The following is a 20,533-nucleotide window of genomic DNA, read 5'->3' as shown; positions in this document are numbered from 1 at the left end:
AGATACAAGGAGATGCAAGAATTGGGCTCATAAAATCTTTTCCTGAGAATATCTAATTATCTGAAGACCTGTTCTGCCAGTTTTTCGCAGAGCACAGGGCGCCCCATTCCTGATCTCCGCACTGAACTCCTTTCAGTGGGTGTTGAAGGTCAGCAGCTGCTGCAGCTTGTGATATAATCCTTGTAGAGGTAGACGGCAGGTGCCAATACGTAGTTGGCACAGCATTGTGACCCAGCTCCTGGGCTGCCCTTGGTAGCTGTGTGCCTTGGGTTCATCACTACTATCTTCCAATCCCACTGGCTTCACTTGTAAAATGAAGCTAATATAGTGTGTGTCACACAATTGCTGTGGTACTATTTCCATGGGCACCCCCTCCTCACAAATTCTAAGTCCATTTAGGTAGAGATTTTGTTGTGTTTTTTTCCTTTCCTATGTCTCCGGTACTAGGACAGGGCCTAGGATATAGTTAGTACTCAATCGATATGTCCATGAATAAATGAATGAATGAATGCATGGCTTCCCACCCACCCCATGCCCTCCTACCCCTTGTCACGGTACCTTGGAAAGAGTGAAGCATCATCTGGAAAGTAATGCAGGTAAGGATACCTTAAAACCCAAAGTTAGGCTCCTAGTTTCCTTAATACTTCTTCTGTCCCATGCATTTTAAGTACCAAAATTTCAGTAGCAAAAGTAGATGTCCTTGGCCGTCACTGAGTAGGCTACTGTTTTATTTTGTTTTGAGGTTGTCTGATATTTTGGCTCTATGGCAGGACTCAGAAGCTGCTATCGAAAAATCCGAAGAATCCTTATGGAGAGTCGAGCAGAGATGCGAGCAGTACCAGGCCTGCAGATGAGGAGGCTGGGATGTCCTCTTACCCCCAACCTTGGGTAATGTGACCACAGTACATGAAGCAAGAAATTAAATACATGAAGCAAGAAATGTAAAGCAATAAAGCTTTACGTTAATCCCAGTTCATTTTTTTTTCTCATTCTTCACTGAGTTCAGAGAGACTGGAATCTATTATAGCTTCCAGCTGGTGTTAATGTTACCTAACACCACAAGAAGTGGGAGGTCCTGGGTGGGCAGTGAGGGTGGGGGAACTGTGTCCTAAATTAAAGTAATCAGATAAGCTAAACTAGTGCCATAATGTAATGCACGAGACATTTATGGGATCTTTTTTCTAGCATGTACTTTCTTGCTATAACTTAGCTTTTTATGTGTTTGTGGAAAGTCTTTCCCCATTTTTCGGCGATCCCTTTCAGATGGATGCCTTAAAAACCCGAGATTATGCTCCTAATTTTGTTAAAATTTCTTTTCTCACACACATGTTAAGTCCTTAAACTTCAGCAGCAAAACAGTTGCCAGATTTAGCCAATAAAAATACAGGACACCTAGTTAAATTCATGCTAATACTGAAAGTTCAATTTTAAATTCAAATTTTACTAGGTATCCTGTATTTTATCTGGCAGCCCTGTATATTTTCCAAAAAGCATAGTAACTGCGAAGTTCAAAATGCTTCATAGATCATCCACTTCAGTAATTGATCTTAGAACACTAGAGGGCAGACTTGGAACAGGCTCTCTTGAAATTGCTGGAATTTCCATTTTCAGAATTCCATCAGAGATAATCTGACTGGTTCCGTGTGTGTGTGTGTGTGTGTGTGTGTGTGTGTGTGTGCGTGCGTGCGTGTTGTTGGTATCATTTGTGGTATATGTTGTGGAAGAGGCTGGACTATATGGCAGGTCCGTGGGGAATTGAAACCTGTGGGCACATAGGGAAAAGGCTGTTAGGGAGAGGTTGTCAAGGGGCAAAGGCATCATTTGGGGTCCTTCTCACACCACTTCTCCTACTCCCCAGCCTCTTCTTCATGTGCATTTCAGAGAACAGCTTTCCTGTGGCTATGCTTTTGACTTAACAAGCGACCATCTGTCTCTGCTTGTTGTAGGCATTCAGCGTATACTTATTTTTTGGTGGAACTTGAGTACAGAAATACAATAAGAAATGTGAATTCTGGCTTTACTCTTCTAACCAGTTGGCTAATTTTCAGCAAGTCGCTGAACCCTTGTTTCTTCATCAGGACTCCAAGGCGTTTGGATTACATGAGCTCTAAGATCCCCCCTGTCTCTGGAGATTCCCTAAGTGTGTGGTTCTGGGTGGACTTAGTTATAGAATGTCCTCAGTTCTTTGAAGCTTCATGACTTGTGGACTCTTTAATTTTCCAGATCTCATTGTCAGCGTGTATGGTACTTCCTTCAGGTTTTGGGTAGCAAGTTTAGTTCATCTTATTTAAATCATGGGAGAGAAGGAGAAACACAATCTGTATCTTATTTCTTAAAAAATCAAAAACACTTGCTGCTGTCACGAGCAGCATGCTGTCTCAGGGCTGTGGTGAGAGGCTCAGTCTCCCAGCCGTCAGATCTGTCATTGACACCAACTGCTGCTGCAGATATCGGTGCGAGTGGGAGAGAGCTGAGCACCCAAGCTAGGAGGAGAAGCAGCAGAAACAAATTTGGTTCCATCAGCTGCCTTCCCCAACCCAGGCCAGAATCCTGGAACCTATGTTCTTCTGGCAGAGAGGCATGTGGTTGGAAAACTGGCAGTGCAGTGGGCTGGATTTTAACTTGAGCCAGAAAAATGGGCCTGTGCCCATAAACAGTGGGTCATGGATTAGTTTTGCAATGAGTTACTTTGGGAGACCATCAGTGAGGAAGAGGTGGAGAAGGGTGATTAGTGTTGTAGAAAATAAGAAAATGAAAACATGTTCAGAGGATCCACCATTCTCTCACCAACATTTCTCTCCCTAATCGACTCTACTCATTTTTATTCCTATACTTTTCTCAAGGAGAAATATGACCAAGGAGATTTTTTTCTATTCTCTCTTCCTCATTGTATTTCTCAGCTATGGGCTCTTTATGTGGACGGTACATTTCTGAACCAGTAGAGCATTGGTTCAGAACCTTGGGGCAGTCTCTCTGCTGGGTTACTGATTGGCAAGGAAGGACTTCCCCAAACTGCATCCTTCATCCTGGGGCATGGGGTCACTTCTTTTCTCTCCTTTTATCTTTGATCTGCTTTAATCTCTAATCTATCTGGTGTGAATGTGAGCCAGTGAACTCTGGTTAGCCTGCATTGCAAGTGCCCAATCGAATGTGGACAGTACAAACAATGACAAAAATAATCATTTTGTTGACCGAAGAGAAATAATGTTGTTTTCTGAGCCTGCCTTTTAGAATTCTGGTTCCCAAGCTGTTCAAGCATGAAAAGACATTTCATGGATCCCTGCAAAATAGTAGTTGCATTATTAGTTCTTATTACCCACTAATGAGCCCAAATTATTCAGAACTTGATAGCATGTTTAAGTGAATTTTCCTAATTAAGCACACACACATATTTGAAAAGTTGGAGCACATACATGTGCGAGATATTATTTGTCTGGCCTGTGGGCAATGCTTAGAACACTTGTGGATTCATGTATGGGTACTGCTAGTTGCTTTAATAGAGAGTAACAGAAGCTTTCTAACTGAAAACTGAATCTTTCATTAGCCAGAGAGACAAATTTGACAGGGCCTTTCTTTTGGCTTTTACCTTCTATAAGGTGGACATGAAGCCATAGATTTTATTTAACGTATGTTGAGATAATTTATGGATTTTAACAATGTCCTCTCTCTCCCTTTTATTTGCTGCAGTTTGTGGTTATAAAGGAACATCAAAACTTCAGCAATGGGAGTCAACCTGTAGCCCTCAAGGACGGCCTTGTGGCAGATGTTGGCCAGTTTTCTTCCCTGGAGCCTGGTGAATGATTATCTTTCCCTGGATCGTGAATGTTTCCCTGAATGTGAAAAGTCTCATCTACACACAGAAACAGTGAATAGTGAAATTGTATAAGCTGTGTGAGCAGCTGGCTGTATTGGAATGCCATAGAACTTTAGAGAAATATGTTTAGACTAGATTCCTGTTTACCTGAGGTTACCACGTTCACTCAAAACTCTGGTCACATAGCAGTCTGCTAGGTCCCCTTAAGCAAGCACACAACGAGTCACTCCTTATTTTGATTTAGGTTGGGTTTTGAGGTCATTCTTGGGGTTCAGGATCTGTATGGGCAGCTGTAGGCATGGTTCCAGTGAAATTGCAAGTGGCTCCAAGAAAACGTGTTCCATGTTTTGGAAGGAAGGATGCTTGTGAATTTAAGTTGATCTGGGGGTTCTCCTAGGGATTTGGGAGCTAGCCCTCAACCAGATGCCTGGCCATCTGTGAAATCCAGCCAGACCCCTGCGAGAGGGGCTGTAAAATCAACCCACATTTTCAGGCTGTTTTGGAACTCAATCTGCTTCCAGTAGAAATGGAGTTACGTATGATTCGACATAATACTTTTGTCAAGAGTTGTATTAAGATAAATTTCTTGGGCTTGGGTCTCAGATATCATAGTTGTATTTCCTAACTCAGAGGATGAGGTTGAATATGCTTTTTGTATCATAAACCTTCAGAAAGGTTCAGAGAAACTTTCAGCCGACAAAACCAGTTCCTCTGCTAATGAGAGGTGCCCCACTTATACTTTCTGATATTTGTCCTTCATAAATATGCCATAAATATGCCATAAATTATGTCCTTCATAAATATTGTCCTTCATAAATATGCTTATTACCATTCTCTTCTCCTCAGACTTCCTCGTAGAGAGAACATAGGCTTCTTGTTTTGAAAAACTCACTCCAAATCCCCCTCTCATACATGTGTTGCCATGTAACCCAAATTCAGTATAACTTTCTTTCCTAATTTGAGAAAGGCTCTGGATATTAAGGTATACTTCAGAATTGAATATTAAAACTACAATAAATATTATATATATATGTATATATATCATTACAAGTGTTGTTAATCGGGATAATGAAAACATTTAGCATTTTCAAATGTTGCGTGGTTTTTTGTTGTTATTAGTAGCATTTTTTGAACGTAATGGAATATCTTGTTTTACATAGTACTTTTTCTTGAGGAGCTAAAAGCAAATAATTCTTCATTATGAAAATAGTCTCCCTTAGAGGTATATATAATGTAATTTTGTAGGATATTCAGTAGCACAATTAAAAGAGTATGGTTAAACTCAGACAAGAACTAAGGACTCGGTTAGCTGAATACTCAGGAATAAATTAGAATCTCTCTCTTTTTACTCATTCTATTGCAAACAGTTTTTGACCAATTCTCTATGAGCTACTCATAATACGTGTCTCCCAATATGAGTGATCATATCCCCAGTCATGTTCAGCCATCTCATAAATGCCTGTTGTGAAAGTGCATGTGGAGATTGGAGGTGGGGAGGTAGAGTGGGAAATGAGATAAAAGATCAAGATTGGTTCTGAGCCAATTCTTTCTCTACCCTGGAAAACCCATTAAGCCACAGGCTATACTAGTGGTGCCCCCACAGAATCATATTCATTGACCTCAGCCAACATCAACTGGTGCAAGTTAAGTGCAGAGTATCATGCTAGGGGATAGGAATGCAAGTGCATTTACAACCCGAGCTCTATTCTCAAGTCATTTATGGGCCAAATGGGGACAGTGGAGGTACACAGAGAAAGCTAAGTAGCAATGTCAGGTAACACAGTCCTTTGAATCATCTTACTAACCAAAACTATTTTAAATTTTTAAAAATTGGGTCCAGAATGGTTTGAAAATGGGTTCATTTGTGTCTCATATTTCAGGTCTACTCTCCAGCCACTACTATTAGGGTCTGTCTTGCTGGACATTGTGAGTGATGTGAATACTGAAATGTCTTTTTTCTCTTGTATAGGGTCATTGCAACCAACATCATGGAGAAAGGAGCCCCAGATGTATATGGGCACAGAACAAGGATGCTGTGTTTCATCATCCAGTGATAAAGGCTCTAGTCACCAGAGAATGAAGTGTAGCTTTCATCTCCCCTCCTATGGGGCATGGCCCATTGCTGGGGGAGTTGAGAAGTCCCATTCTCTCCCATCAGCTTACCCATTATGGCAACAAAGAGCTCCGGATCCACCACACCAAATGGAGCTGACTCAGTGAAAGCTGGAATTAAAAGTAAGATCAAGAGGAACAAACTGTATTGATGGATAGTCATACTTCATTTCAAAAAGTCGAGGAAAAAATACAGATTTTCATTCTACAATCTCTACAACTAATCACCTACTCAGCGTCGGAGACAAATACGTATTGTGCTTTTGCTTCTTCCTTCAAGCAGTCTCACTGCAGATTTTCAAGTAAAAGTGACCTGGAGAATCACTGGGTAACTCATTAGAAACTAAAATGGGGAAAATAGTGCTTTGTAAACTGTGTTGTCTTCAATATTCAATACAGACAGATTTTTTTTTTCCTGCAGCCCCAGAAGATATTTGGGGTTAAAACAATCAATCATACAGGTTGGGTCAGTTATAAAGTAATTTCTCTTATCTGGACAGAACATTTAGCTAAATTTTATGAAATGGTTAGAATATTAAAATTACTGTTATTGATATAATACATTGGTAGGCATTTACCTTATCATTGGTGTGGTCCATGCTGGGAATTTTGCAGAATGAATTTTGATAAATTAATGAAAAATGTACTAACTTAGAACCTGATTTCTTCCAAATCGGATGGCTTATTTTTTCTTTAAAAACCTTTGAATGAAAACATTTAATTTTTAAAACATTACCCAAGAGACTTCTGTGTTTCTGACATTACTATTCTTTCCCCCACATATTTTTTTCTCTAATGAAAATGGTAAATTCTCCCTTTGTATGTTTGCACAGAATTTTTACTTATTTTCAACATGTGAGATTGTAAGCAAATTGCCTGATTTATTTTAATTTTGGACAGCAATCAATTCCTTCTACTTATTTAAATAAAATCAGCATAAACATTTTATCGTACACCTGGTTAAGTAATAAATTATAGTTTAAGGGGATGTTAGAGTTGAAGCAAAGTGATTTTCTAAGCTTGCTATTGTTACTTTACAAAAAAAAATCATATTTGAAATCTTTCTAACGTTATAAAGTAAATTTTCACAAAGTGTTCCAATTAAATATCGTTCTTGCAGCCAAGACATTGTTACTACAAATTACACAACCTACTACTGTAACTGGATTGTTTGGGGCTTTGGATTATTCAGTTTATGCATTAACTCGTCCTTTTGCTTATCTTTTCTTTCCTTTCTCTTGAACTCCTTGGACTTTGGTTACACCAGAAGTCAGCATGAAAAGGCGTTGAAGCCCATTTCAAGTAGATACTTCTTAGAAGTTTTGGTAAAGATTTTGTGGCGGAGTTAATTCAGATTTTTCTGTATTCAGTTTTGCTTTAATTGGTAGTTGATAACCTGGAGGATCAGAAGATCTGTCTTTTGTTTCTAATGAGTGAACTGACCTCGGAAAAAATGCAGTCATAATTCTCCCAATGATGGGAAAATTATATTTGTAAGTGTGAATATTTTTTCTTCTTCCAAAAGTGAACATTTTGGAAGCTTTAAGTGTTCAGATTACATTTTTGTATTTTGGCACCTCGTTTAGGAGTCCAGCGATAACATGAGACCACAATAGCCCATAACATAGCATTATCTTTGAACCGTTATCTTCAAGCTGTGCAGTGAATCTGATACCTCATAAACTAGGACCCTGTGTCCTTGATCAGGATCTAACACTGTCTCCCTGGTCAAAGTAGAGAGAAAACACACTTTGTGTCCTTCGCAAGTCACCCTGAAAGAGTATTTTCCTTTGCTGAGGCTCCCACGTCTCTACCAGAAATATCCTCCTTTAAGAATCTATTTTTTTTAAAAGAGCATTTTCATCTAAGATATTCAGTTTGGAAAAAATGCAAATCAAATATTTTTATTTCCTAAATCTCATGGTCTCCTTGTGCACAATGCCTGATTGTGATCCTATTGGACTAAATGTCACCTGCTACATAACATGAGCATTCTGCCCTCTTTTCTAGCACCTCATAGAGGGCTTAGCATACTCTATTCTTTTGAAACTGTATGGTTCCAGTTCCACCTATTAACCTTGATTTCCAACTGATATCCCTCTTCATGTGAATAAATGATTATCGTGTGATCACTGAAAATGTGTTAAAAACACTAAATAAATTATTTAAAAACATACAAACAAACCAACAAAAAGGCTGGGAGAAAGGGAAAATATCGAGGTAATTTAAGCAGCTGTGACAGGCAAGATTTTCTTGTTGTTGTTTACTTTTTCTTTCTTCTTTTTTTTAAATCCTTAAATGAGAAACCCTCTCTGCATTGCTTCCTCCTGAGCCGTTTCACTCCAGACACGCCTGAAGCAGAGTTCTTTCCCGTTTGGAACTTGACAGGGTTTCTGTCGCTAGTAGCATATGCTTACAACGACGTAGCTCAGTCGGAAAATAATGTGATGGACGTGGATCCTTAGTTAATCACTCACATATCTGAACCAGAGACTGTAGGAAGCACATAAATTACCAAACAGGAAAATTTCCTAGCTGGTGGTCATTTCCTATTTTTTCTCCTCTACAGTGAATATTTGACCCTCTGACATAGTTCAATTTCCATTTCTGGTGGGTCAGAAGGAAAATTATGATGTGCCTGACTCAACAATTAAGCCTTCAGAGTGAATTCTAAACTAAGAGTTGTCAATCCCAGATTAATGCCTGAGTTATTTGGGTTCTTATTTTTCATTTGTACCACTCACCTGCCAAAATAATAAAGTATAGTAAAACTGTATTATTCAGAATTTTAGGGAGTCATTTGAACAGTGAGGCAGGTGCTTGCACCGTGGTTTCTTTAGCTCTAAAATGAGGCATCTTTTGTATGAACCAACTTAAAGTAACAGCAACACCAACACAAACTAAGGTTTTATTTCTACCACTGAGGTATTGAGGTAATCAAGGCCTTACTGCTTTAAAAACCAAATATTCTTTTTAAAAAAAAAATCAATTTAAGGTAGCACTCTTTCTACCACTCTATGAAACACGCTGCACATAATTACACATTTTCTTGATGACATAAGAACTTCATTACACAGCAGGCATAATATAATGCTACAGTTTTGTGACAGTCAGAGCTTCTTTGCCGATTACAGAGATCCTTAGAACTTGAGTCCAAATACTTTAACCTGTTATTTTTTTATTACTTTTATGAACTTTTAAGCTGTCAGCTCTCATGGCTCTATCAATTACCTTCCATAGATGCTCCTTATCGCTTGCTTCTGTTTTATAAACTTGGTGTTCAGATTACCAAGCAAGTTAGCACTGTAAGTAAAGTAAGAGTACATGTATAGTACTGAAGGAGAGCTTAAGTACATTTCCTGTGTAAAGTACTTGAGTTTTAGCCCTTAAACTTTTTTTTAATATAGATTTATTTATTTTTATTTATTTATTTTTTGCTGCGTCGCTGTGTGCGGGCTTTCTCTAGTTGTGGCGAGCGGGCTTCTCATTGCAGTGGCTTCCCTTATTGCAGAGCACGGGCTCTAGGCACGCGAGCTTCAGTAGTTGCAGTGTGCGGGCTTCAGTAGTTGTGGCGCACGGGGTCTAGGGCACGTGGGCTTTAGTAGTTGTGGCACGAGGGCTCAGTAGTTGTGGTGCACGGGCTTAGTTGCTCCTTAGCATGTGAGATCTTCCCAGGCCAGGGATCGAACCTGTGTCCCCTGCATTGGCAGGTGGATTCTTAACCACTGCGCCACCAGGGAAGTCGCAGCCCTTAAACTTTTGACATGTTGCATCCTTTTATTTTTTCCTTAATCTTCTCAGCTGCATTCTCAGAGTGCAGATGCATCGATTCCAGATAGAGGAGGTGGTGTGGGTACGTTTAATGACAATACAGAATGTAGTGGTTATGAAGATGGTCTCTGAAGTCAATAAAACTGAATTCAAATCCCATTGTGTCACTTAACTAGCTTTGTTACCTTGTTCAAACTACTTAATCTCTCTCAGCTTCGATTTCCTCATCTGTAGAATGGGGAGAAAAACACTACTGTTGTCAGAGGACTGTTGTGATTTTTACATGAAATAATGCATGTAGAGTACTTAGCATAATGCTTACCATAAAATTAAATGGTATTATTATAGTTATTATTTTGCCCTTTCCTGAGACCACTGTTTTAATAGCATTAATTTACATTATGGTGACCTTGTTTTTTCTGCTTCTAATCCAGGCAATTTGCACATGAAGATGGTGCAAATAGCAGAACCCTAAACCCCTGGGTCAAAATTTTAAGAGGCATTATGCACAAATATCAAGACAGACTAAATATTCAATTTCATTTTTACATTAAAATCACTACCTTAGACATATACATTGGGACATGTTGGTCATTTATTCATCAAGTTTTATGCATTGGATAAAGAAATTAATGAGGATATTAATTCATGACTATATTAGTATGAGACAACACTGTGCAGCTTATCTGTGCCTTCATAGAACTGGGAAAAACATTTTTTTGTTTTTATCTATGTTTTAAAGGCAGGAAGCTTATAAACAGAAGAGGTCCTTGAGAAACTGTCATAAGGCTTCTACTGAAAAATCTCAGATGGTAATTAAATATCGCATGTGTTGTAAGAATAACCCTTTGTATATTATAGTGAGATATTTCTCTAATATTTGTTGACAGCTGCTAAGCCAAGCAGAAATACACTGTAGAATGTCGATATTAGTTTTAAATACTTATTAATTTGTTAGAGCTGGAGACAGCAGCACGAAAGATGTAGGTGGTAGCTTCTAATGATCAGTAAGAAAATGTATAATTAGACTTCCAGAACCACTTGATCTCTGTCAACAGCAACTTTCCAAATTTTTCACTATCATTACCTGCTTTTAGTATTTATACCTGTTGCCTCAGTGATAAGGAAATACCATTTCCCCAACGAAATTAAAAGGAAAAATAGACAAATCCACAATTATAGTTGGAGACTTCAAGACTCCTCACTCAGTAACTGACAGAATTAGTACACAGAAAATCAGTAAGGCTATAGAAGACATGAACAGCTCTATCAACCAACTTGATCAACCTGACATTTATAGAACACTCTACCCAATAACAGTAGAATATACCTTATTTTCAAGTGGTCATGGAACATTCATTGAGATAAACTATATTCTGGGCCACAAATTTCCTTAACAATTTTTTAAAAATATACAGTTAACCGTTAAATAACATGGAGATTAGGGGCACTGACCCCTCACACAGTCAAAAATCCACATACAACTTCACAGTCATTTCTCTGTATCAAAAGTTCTGTATCTGTAAATTCAACCAACCATGAATGATGTAGTAATATAGTATGCATTTATTGGAAAAAATCCTCACATAAGTGGGCCTGTGCAGCTCAAAGCTGTTGTTCAAAGGTCAACTATATATCATACAAAGGATATCCTATGACTATAAAAAAATTAAACTTGAAATCAAAGGTAGAAAAATACCAGGAAAATCCCTAAATATTTAAAATTGAACAATACACTTATAAATCACCTATGGCCCAAACAGGAAGTTTCAAGGGAAATGAGAAAATATTTTGAACTAAATTAAACTGAAAACACACACACACACAAATAAATAAATAAAAACTATGGTAATGACTGGGCTGTGATTGAGCTTTTAAACCATTTATACCCAAATCTCATTTAAGCTACCTAGTCCCATAGATGTGGGTATATATGATAGTTTGCACTGGGGTCAAAAAGCCTTTGTATCTGTGTTATTAAAATATTTTTCTCCAGAGTTCTATCATACATTTGCACTGTGCTTTTTATTTTATTTAGTTATTTATTCATTCATTTATTTAATGATTTAGGTCTTTTTATTTTTTATTTAAGAATAATTGCTTTACAATGTTGTGTTAGTTTCAGCTGTAGCATGGTGCTTTGTAATTTAATAAGGATTTTTGTATTCATTATCTTATTCAACCTCATTAATTCTCACACCCAAACTATAAAGTTAGTGGGGCAGATATTCTTTCCATTTTACTTATTCTTAAAGATAGATTATGTCCAAAACTGAAGGAAAGTGAAGATGAATAATAAAATATATTACTAGAGATAAAAACTACTTCATAATGATAAAATGTTCAATTTGCCAGAAATATAATTCTAAAATCATGTACACTTAATATCCTGCCTCAAATATATAAAGCAAAAAATTGACAACTTACAAGAAGTATTGAAGAAAATACTATCACAGTAGGAGATTTTACCATACTGCTTTTGGTAGTTAATAAACTTAGGAGGCAAATTAGTAAGGATATAGAAGACTTTATAATTTTTCCAATTGGATATATATAGTACACATAGAAATTCATGAACGTTAGTATTTGCTAGTCCATAATGTATCTTCAGCAAGTTTCACAAGACCACATGAATGTGGTGGTATAAACCATATTCTCTGACCATAATGAACTTGAGTTAGAGTTAAATGATAAGTGATAATGAGAGTGCTTGGAAATTACAAAAACACTCCTAAATAACTTACAGGTGAAAGATGAAACCATAATGGAAATCATAATCATAATGGAACTGAACAATTGTGAAAATTCTGTATACCACAATTTATGGTGTATAACTAAACTGACATTTAGAGGGAATTTTAAACCTTTATATCTTACATAGGAAAAAAGCCTGAAAGTCAGTGAGTTAAGAAGCACCCAACTGAAGAAATTTTTAAAAAGTAGAATAAATCCAGAGAAAGTATAAGCAAAGATATCATAAAAAGCAGAAATTAATGAAATAAAGAAAAAAATATAAGAAAATTTAAAAAGCCAAAAGTTAATTGTTTGAAAAAAATTTAACAAATTTATGACAAAATTAATCGGGAAAAAATAATGAACAACTATATAATGTTATGGATGAAAAGAGCATAAAACTATAGACATGGTCATGATTTAAAAAAATAAGAAAATAGTATGAATAACTTTGACAATAAAATTTTAAATTTAGGCCAAATGGACAATTGCCTAGGGAAAAAAAAATCAGCTTACTAAACTTTCAGAGAAAGAAATAGTTTTAAACCCATTAAAGAAATTTAAAAATTTAAAATTCTTCCCACAAGGAAAATACTAAACATTACATATTTGGTAGCTTTGCATTGTATCAACTGGGTAAACTGGAACTGTTTCCCAGAATTTCCTCCTTGTATGTTTTTTTTTTTTTTTTTTTTTTTTTTTTTTTGCGTTACGTGGGCCTCTCACTCCTGTGGCCTCTCCAGACGCGCAGGCTCAGTTGCCATGGCTCACGGGCCCAGCCACTCTGCGGCATGTGGGATCTTCCCGGACCGCGGCACAAACCCATGTCCCCTGCATCGGCAGGCGGACTCTCAACCATTGTGCCACCAGGGAAGCCCCCTTGTATGTTTTTGTGATACAGTTGGTCATCATGGTTAGAGGCAGTGAAAGACAGATGCACAGGTGCCAGTGAGTCCTCACTCTTCCCCATAGTGATTGCTGCCAGGTTGCAGATTGTTCTCTCTCTCCCTTATTTGGTGTTAATCTCTTTTTCCTGACTGTTGACCCTGATGCACACCAGTGATCCCAGTTCCACCACTAGACACAGATGCAGACATCTTCCATTGACCTCCCCACCAGCTCTGCTTCAGCTACCACTTGAAAGGTAAGAGTGCCTAGTGTGCAGATTTCTCTGTAAACGTCACCTTATCCATGCATTCCATTGCATCAAGAGTGCTGATCAGTGACTTCTCTGACCGTCCAAATCCCTTCTCTGGATCTTACTTTCCCAGCTCCTCCTGCAATTAGGTAAGATATAATTTCTATAATAACTTCTTTATTCCATATACCTAGTTGTTTGCTTCCTTGATTTAATCTTAACTGACATAACAGTCAAATTCAACCAAATATTCAAGATATAGCTAATTCTTATATTACACAAATACTTCCATAGAATAAAAAAGGAAAATGAGAAGATATGTTGATGGCAAATAAGCATATAAAAAGATGATCCACACAATTTTTAATTTACATTTTAAAACAACAATGAGATACTGCTACACACCTATTAGAATGGCCAGAATCTGGAACATGGACAACACCAAATGCTGGCAAGAATTTAGAACAACAGGAACTCTAATTCATTGCTAGTGGAAATACAAAATGGTACAGCCACTTTGGAAGACAGTTTGACTACTTCTTATAAAACTAAACATACTCTTAGCATAAGATCCAGCAATCAACTTTTTGGTATTTACTTAAAGGAGTTGAAAATTTATGTCCACACGAAAACCTGCACATTGGTGTTTATAACAACTTTATTCATAATTGCCAAAACTTGGAAGCAATCAAGATGTCCTTCCATAGGTGAATGAATAAACTGTGATAATCCAGATAATGGAATATTATTTAGCACTAAAAAGAAATGAGCTATCAGGGGTTAAGGGAGAGACATGAATAGGTGGAACACAGAGGATTTTTAAAGCAGTGAAAATATTCTGATGATACTCTAATGAGGGATACATGTCATACATTTTTCCAAACTGAGAGAATGTACAACACCAAGAGTGAATCTTAAGGTAAGCTGTGGACTTTGGGTGTTTATGATGTGTCAGTGTAGTTTCATCAATTGTAACAAATGTACCATTCTGGTGGGGGATATCAATAATAGGGGAAGCTATGCATGTGTGGGGGCAAGAGGCATATGAGATATCCCTGTACCTTCCTCTCAATTTTGCTGTGAACCTAAAACTGCTCTAAAAAAATTAAGTCTTTTTTTTTTTTAAGGAAAACACTCCCTACCTCATTTTATGGTGTTAATATAACACTTATTTCTAAAGTAGATAAGTATAGCACAAGAAAGAATGATTACAAGCCAAAGTCAGTTATGGGTATAGATGTAAAAAGCCTGAACAAAATACTAACAAAAGAATTCAGCAATTTATTTAAAAGATAGCATATCATGACCAAATGGCAATTATGTAATAAATGAAAATTTGGTTAAGTATTTAAACTGATAAGTATAACAGTAACAAATAAAAAGAGAAAAAAAAATAAATGCAGAAAAGGTTTTCAATAAAATTTAACATCCATGTATGGCAACAATCTTAGCAAAATACAAAGAAAAGTGAAGTTCCTTAATTTGGTGAAGGAAAATCTGCTAAAATCACACAGCAAACATTATATTTAATGATGAAATGTTGAAGATCAGAGTCAAACCAAGGATGCCCTACTAGCATCACTTCCATGCAACATAGCACTAGATGTTGTAGACAGTAATTTGACAGCACCATAATATTCCAAAAATAATGCGATTAAATTTTTTAAATATGTAAAGATTGAAAACAAGGAACTTAAACTCTCATTATTTTAATATGATACAGTTGTTCATAGAGAACACAAAAGAATCTACAGTTAAATTGCAAGAAGTAATACAAAATTATACCTCAGTAATACTAATTAGAAAATATAGTTAAAATACATATTAATTACAATAGTAGTATAAATATGAAGTAACCATGAATAAATCTAACAGGGTCCAAGCTATGTTGGAGAAAATTTAAAACTTGATGAAAAGATACAAAAGATACCCTAAAGAAGATATACCATGTTCATGGATAGGACGTCTTAATATATCTCCTCAAACAGATATTTAGATTCAATAACATTTTAATAAAAATTTCATGATTTTAAAGTAAAACTTGACAAACTGATTCTAAAATTTAAATGGAAAGTTATAAAAGTCTAGCATATCAGAAATTTCCTGCTGTGAATAATTAGAAAATTGCATAAAATACAACAATCTATTTGAAGGCATCAGAGAGCTACTAAGGCAGTGAGAATTTGAAGAGTTAAATCTTGGAGAGAAGGAATGGAAAATGCAAAGAGATGAAACTGACATTTATTGTCACTTTTCTTCTTGAGGCATTTGCCAACTTCTAAACAGAAGACTAAAAGGATAAGAGGAGAATAGCAGTCAAATGAAGAAAGGTTTAACAGAGCTTTCAACAGTTTTATGGGGCTAGGAGAAAAAAATCAGAGTTTAGGGCCTGCCAAAGAGGAGTGGCCCTGATAACCAATGCAAGCTTTCATAAAGGATCTTTGAATGCTACACCCTAGGCAAAAGAGCTAACTAGAAACAGTCCAGTGCTTACAAAGAAACACAGATTCAAATTAGCTCATTCCCAAATGGGATTAAGAGCTAACTAGAAACAGTCCAGCTCTCACAAAGAAACACAGATTCAAATTAGCTCATTCCCAAATAGGATTAAAGTGATCTTAACTTTAATTTTGCTACAGGCAAAAAGTGAACCCTCTCTATAGGAACATAACATCATTGAAAACCTCTGATTATTTCTTCAATTTTGTATATGCTATGTCTGGCATTTAATAAAAAATTATTAGGTAATCCAGGAGATAAACAATTGACCAAAAGCCAGGAGAAGAGGAAAAAAGAACTACAGGCAAAATGAACAGATTTATAGGAGATTCAATTACTGAAGTTATTAGACATGGATTTAAAGTTACCTTAGGTTTACATGTTGAAGAATATAAAGAGTGAGAAAAAAGAATTCAGCAAGAATTTGAATCTATTAAAAATAATCAACTGGAAATTACAGTAACTGAAATAAAGAACTTAGTAAATGGGTTTAACGTATTAGACACAGCTGAAGAGAGAATTAGTGAACTAGAAAATTAGGTCAATAGAAAATATCTATACTGAAACGTGAAGAGAAAGAGAAAAAATGAAAAATACAAAAAGCACAATACATGAGACACACAAAAAAACTTCTAACACACACCAAATATATATATTTAATTCCAGAAGGGTTGAAAAGAGAGGATGGGAGTAAAAGCAATATTTGAAGATATAATGTCTGAGAATATTCCAAAACACATGAAAAATAATAAACCAGATTAAAGAAATGCTACAAAATTAAACAAGATAAATATTTAAAAGCTTAAATACAATGAAAATAAGAACATTTTTAAAGCATTCAGAAATAAGAAACATAATTTCAAAAGACATAACAGAAATGATGTAAGGCAGAAGAAAATAGAATAATATATTTAAAGTGTTGAAAGAAAATAACTAGATTTCTACAGCAAAAAATATTGTTAAAAATGAAGGCAAAATTAAAACTTTAGATAACAAAAACAGAAAATTGGACACCAGAAGACATGCACCAATAGAAATACTAGTAATTTTTCAGACAGAAGTAGAATGATATCAGGTCGAATCATGAAAATATAAGAAAAGAAGGCCAACTGAAAGAGAAAATACGTGGGTAAATTTAAATGAATATAGGCTGTTTATGAAAAGTCAAAAGTTATCCATGAACAACCTAAACGCTCATCAACTGATGAATGGATAAAGATGTTGTATACACACACACACACACACACACACACACACACACACACACTGGAATATTATTCAGCCATATAAAAGAATGATATAATGCCATTTGCAGCAACATGGATAGACCTAGAGATTATCATATTAAGGGAAGTAAGTCAGAAAGAGAAAGATAGGGCTTCCCTGGTGGCGTGGTGGTTGAGAATCCGCCTGCCGATGCAGGGAACGCAGGTTCGTGCCCTGGTCCGGGAGAATCCCACATGCCATGGAGCGGCTAGGCCCGTGAGCCATGGCCACTGAGCCTGCACTTCCAGAGCCTGTGCTCTGCAACAGGAGAGGCCACAACAGTAAGAGGCCCGCGTACCACCAAAAAAAAAAGAGAGAAAGAGAAATACCATATGATATCACTTACATGTGAAATCTAAAATATGATATAAATAAACTTATTTACAAAAAAAGTTACCCATGAAGAAGAATTAAATAGGAGGACTTGATCTAGCAGGTATCAGAAATTATTATACACTTATAGCCACTAAGAAGTGTAGTGTCATTGTAGAAATATAACAACAATGGACAAATGGAATATAAAATACCCATACATGAAAACTTGAAAGATGATAGAGTAGGTAATGCACATCTGTGGGATAAGAATGGAGTATCAGCAAGTACACCTGAGAAAATCAGTTAACTGTGCAGAAAATAATGAAACAGATCCCTACTTTACACATTTACAAAAAAAATCTATCTAAGGTAGAATATAAACTTAAATGTAGAAAGCAAAACTAGAATGCCTTTAGAAACATTTATAGGAGCATATTTTAATAACCTTGGGTTAAAGGAAAATTTCTTAAGACCTCAAAAAGGAAAATATCAATAAATTATCATTAAAATTAAGAACTTTTCTGTTCCTCAAAATACACCACAAAGAGAGTAAAAATACAAGATGTAACTTTGAAAAGAAGTTTGCAATAGATATAACTGACAAAGGATGATATAAACCTAGAATATATACATACTTCCTAAAGGGAACAAGAAAGAAAATGCAGTAGAAAGGCAGAAGAGGGAACACAAATATGCCCCCAAAAACCACATGAAGAGGGACTTCCCTGGTGATGCAGTGGTTAAGAATCTGCCTGCCAAAGCAGGGGACACGGGTTCGAGCCCTGGTCTGGGAAGATCCCGCATGCCGTGGAGCAACTAAGCCCGTGTGCTGCAACTACTGAGCCTGTGCTCTAGAGCCCGTGAGCCACAGCTACTGAGCCCATGTGCCACAATTACTAAAGCCTGAGCACCTAGAACCTGTGCTCCTCAACAAGAGAAGCCACTTCAGTGAGAAGCCCGTGCACCACAATGAAGAGTAGCCCAGGCTCGCCGCAACTAGAGAAAGCTCATGGGCAGCAACAAAGACCTAATGTAGCCAAAAATAAAATAAGTAAATAAATTTATTAAAAAACAAACAAAACAAAAAAACCACATGAAGAAATGATTAATCACATTAGTAATTGGGAAATCCAACTGCAATGAGATATCATTTCACACTCATTGGCAAAAATTTTAAAGTCAGACCTGTCTAAGTTTTGGCAAGAAGTGTGGAACAACCAGTACTCTATGCTGGTGGGGTGTTAATTGGTATCACCATGTTGGCATTACCAAGCAAATTTGAACATTGTTCATATTTTACAACCTAGCAATTCTAATCTGAGGTATATATCCTAGAGAAACTCTTACACCAATAATATATCTCAAGGCACATACAAGAGTGTTTACAATGGCAAGAAAACTGGAGCCCGTATAAATATCCATCAACAGTAACGTGATAAGAAATCAGTGTATAGGTTTATTATGGAATACTGTAGAGCAGTTAAGTGAATTACAGCTACGCACATGAAAGTGGATTAATCTGAAAAACAATATTTAAACAGAAAAGAAGAAAAATGTATGTACAAAAGAATTCCATTATATAAAGTTATAAGCAGGTAAAGCTAAACAGTATATTGTTTGTGGATGTAGGCTTACATGGTAAACTTATAAAGATAACCAAGGGAATCATTGACAAAAATTTCTGTAAGGTAGTTGTCTTTGGCACTAAGAGAGGAGACCTTTCAGTGATGGGCATCCAAGGCTTCTGAGGTCCTGGTAATGTGCTATCTCTAAGTCTTAGTAGTAGGTACATAGGTATTTCTATTGTTATTATTTCTCCGTAAACTACCCATATATCATAATATAAAAGTGAAAAAAATGTGCGTTTCACAGTTGCCAAAAAAAAAAAAAGGGTGAAAAGAACACAAAATATATTGTCCCTAAATTTTACTGAGCACTTCATGGATTCCAAAGCAGAATTATTCACATTCCTTGCATTTGTCTGGGTTGGGTCTTCTGAACTCTGGATCCCTGAAGCCATGGAGCATGTATGCCGGATTAACACGTTTCTGAGCTGGGAATTTTCCTCCACAGTTGGAAGTCTGAAGAGAGGCAGAGAATGCTGTTTACCACATATACTGAACGCTTTGGGCAAATAGAGGTATAAAAAAGAGGAATGAGATAACAGAGGTTATGAGGAAAGAAAGGCTGTGTACAAACTAGGAGGCAATATAGAGAAAAATAGAAAATTGGCATTTGGAGTCTCATAAGAAATGACTTGGTTGGGGATGGTTAAAAATGATGTTCATAAGTATGATGAGAAGAGTCATTCAAATTCTGCTGCTTTGATTTGCTTCATTCTTCTATTAACAAATCTGACCTGTAGCAATTGGTCGTTTAGGTTTTCCCATTAACTTTAAGTTTTAACTTCTGCTTTTCAAATCCTTGTGCAACTTTCTGTGTTTGCTAAATTACTCAGCAGATTCATACAGCATCGCTTGCTTGTGTTTGCTCTGCGCTGGAAATGATAATGAAATTATCTGTACTTCCTGCCTTCATGAGATAGTTGATACGGATAATTTTTAAGCAATTAAAATAGAGAGGAAATAAAGATAACAAATGCAAGAAAGCAGAAGCTTCAAGGTCCTCTGCCTCTAACAGCTTCTTTAACCCGCTGCCATATTAGAACTCTTGGAACCAGCTTTTGTTCCTTTCTCATTCCAAACTCATAGCTTTCTTTCAATTTCTCTCTTGGACTCCACCTGACTTTTTATTCCCTCACAATTGTTACCATCTTGTTATTCAAAATCTGTCATAAAACTCAGCAGAGTTCTTAGAAAATAAGGCAAATAGAAAAATCTGGACTTCGGTGATCACTCGGGTCACTAAAGCAGTCACTCTACCTG

At 36.5% G+C, this 20,533-nt stretch overlaps 1 protein-coding gene across 1 annotated transcript in view; it reads left to right on the top strand.

The window, feature by feature from the left end:
* The window catches only part of EGF (epidermal growth factor), a 94,052-nt gene extending 87,195 nt beyond the window's left edge, over positions 1-6,857 (top strand). Inside the window, exons 22-24 of the mRNA XM_082838534.1 lie at positions 771-888; positions 3,688-3,793; positions 5,784-6,857. Of these exons, the coding sequence (XP_082694660.1) occupies positions 771-888; positions 3,688-3,793; positions 5,784-6,034 (475 nt within the window). The 3' untranslated portion in view covers positions 6,035-6,857. The remainder of the gene's footprint in view (positions 1-770; positions 889-3,687; positions 3,794-5,783) is intronic.
* Positions 6,858-20,533: the final 13,676 nt, after the last annotated feature.

The sequence above is a fragment of the Leucopleurus acutus genome (genome assembly GCF_964270905.1).
Source record: "Leucopleurus acutus genome assembly, chromosome: 4".
Taxonomy (NCBI): domain Eukaryota; kingdom Metazoa; phylum Chordata; class Mammalia; order Artiodactyla; family Delphinidae; genus Leucopleurus; species Leucopleurus acutus.
This window is presented reverse-complemented; position numbering and strand designations above follow the sequence as displayed.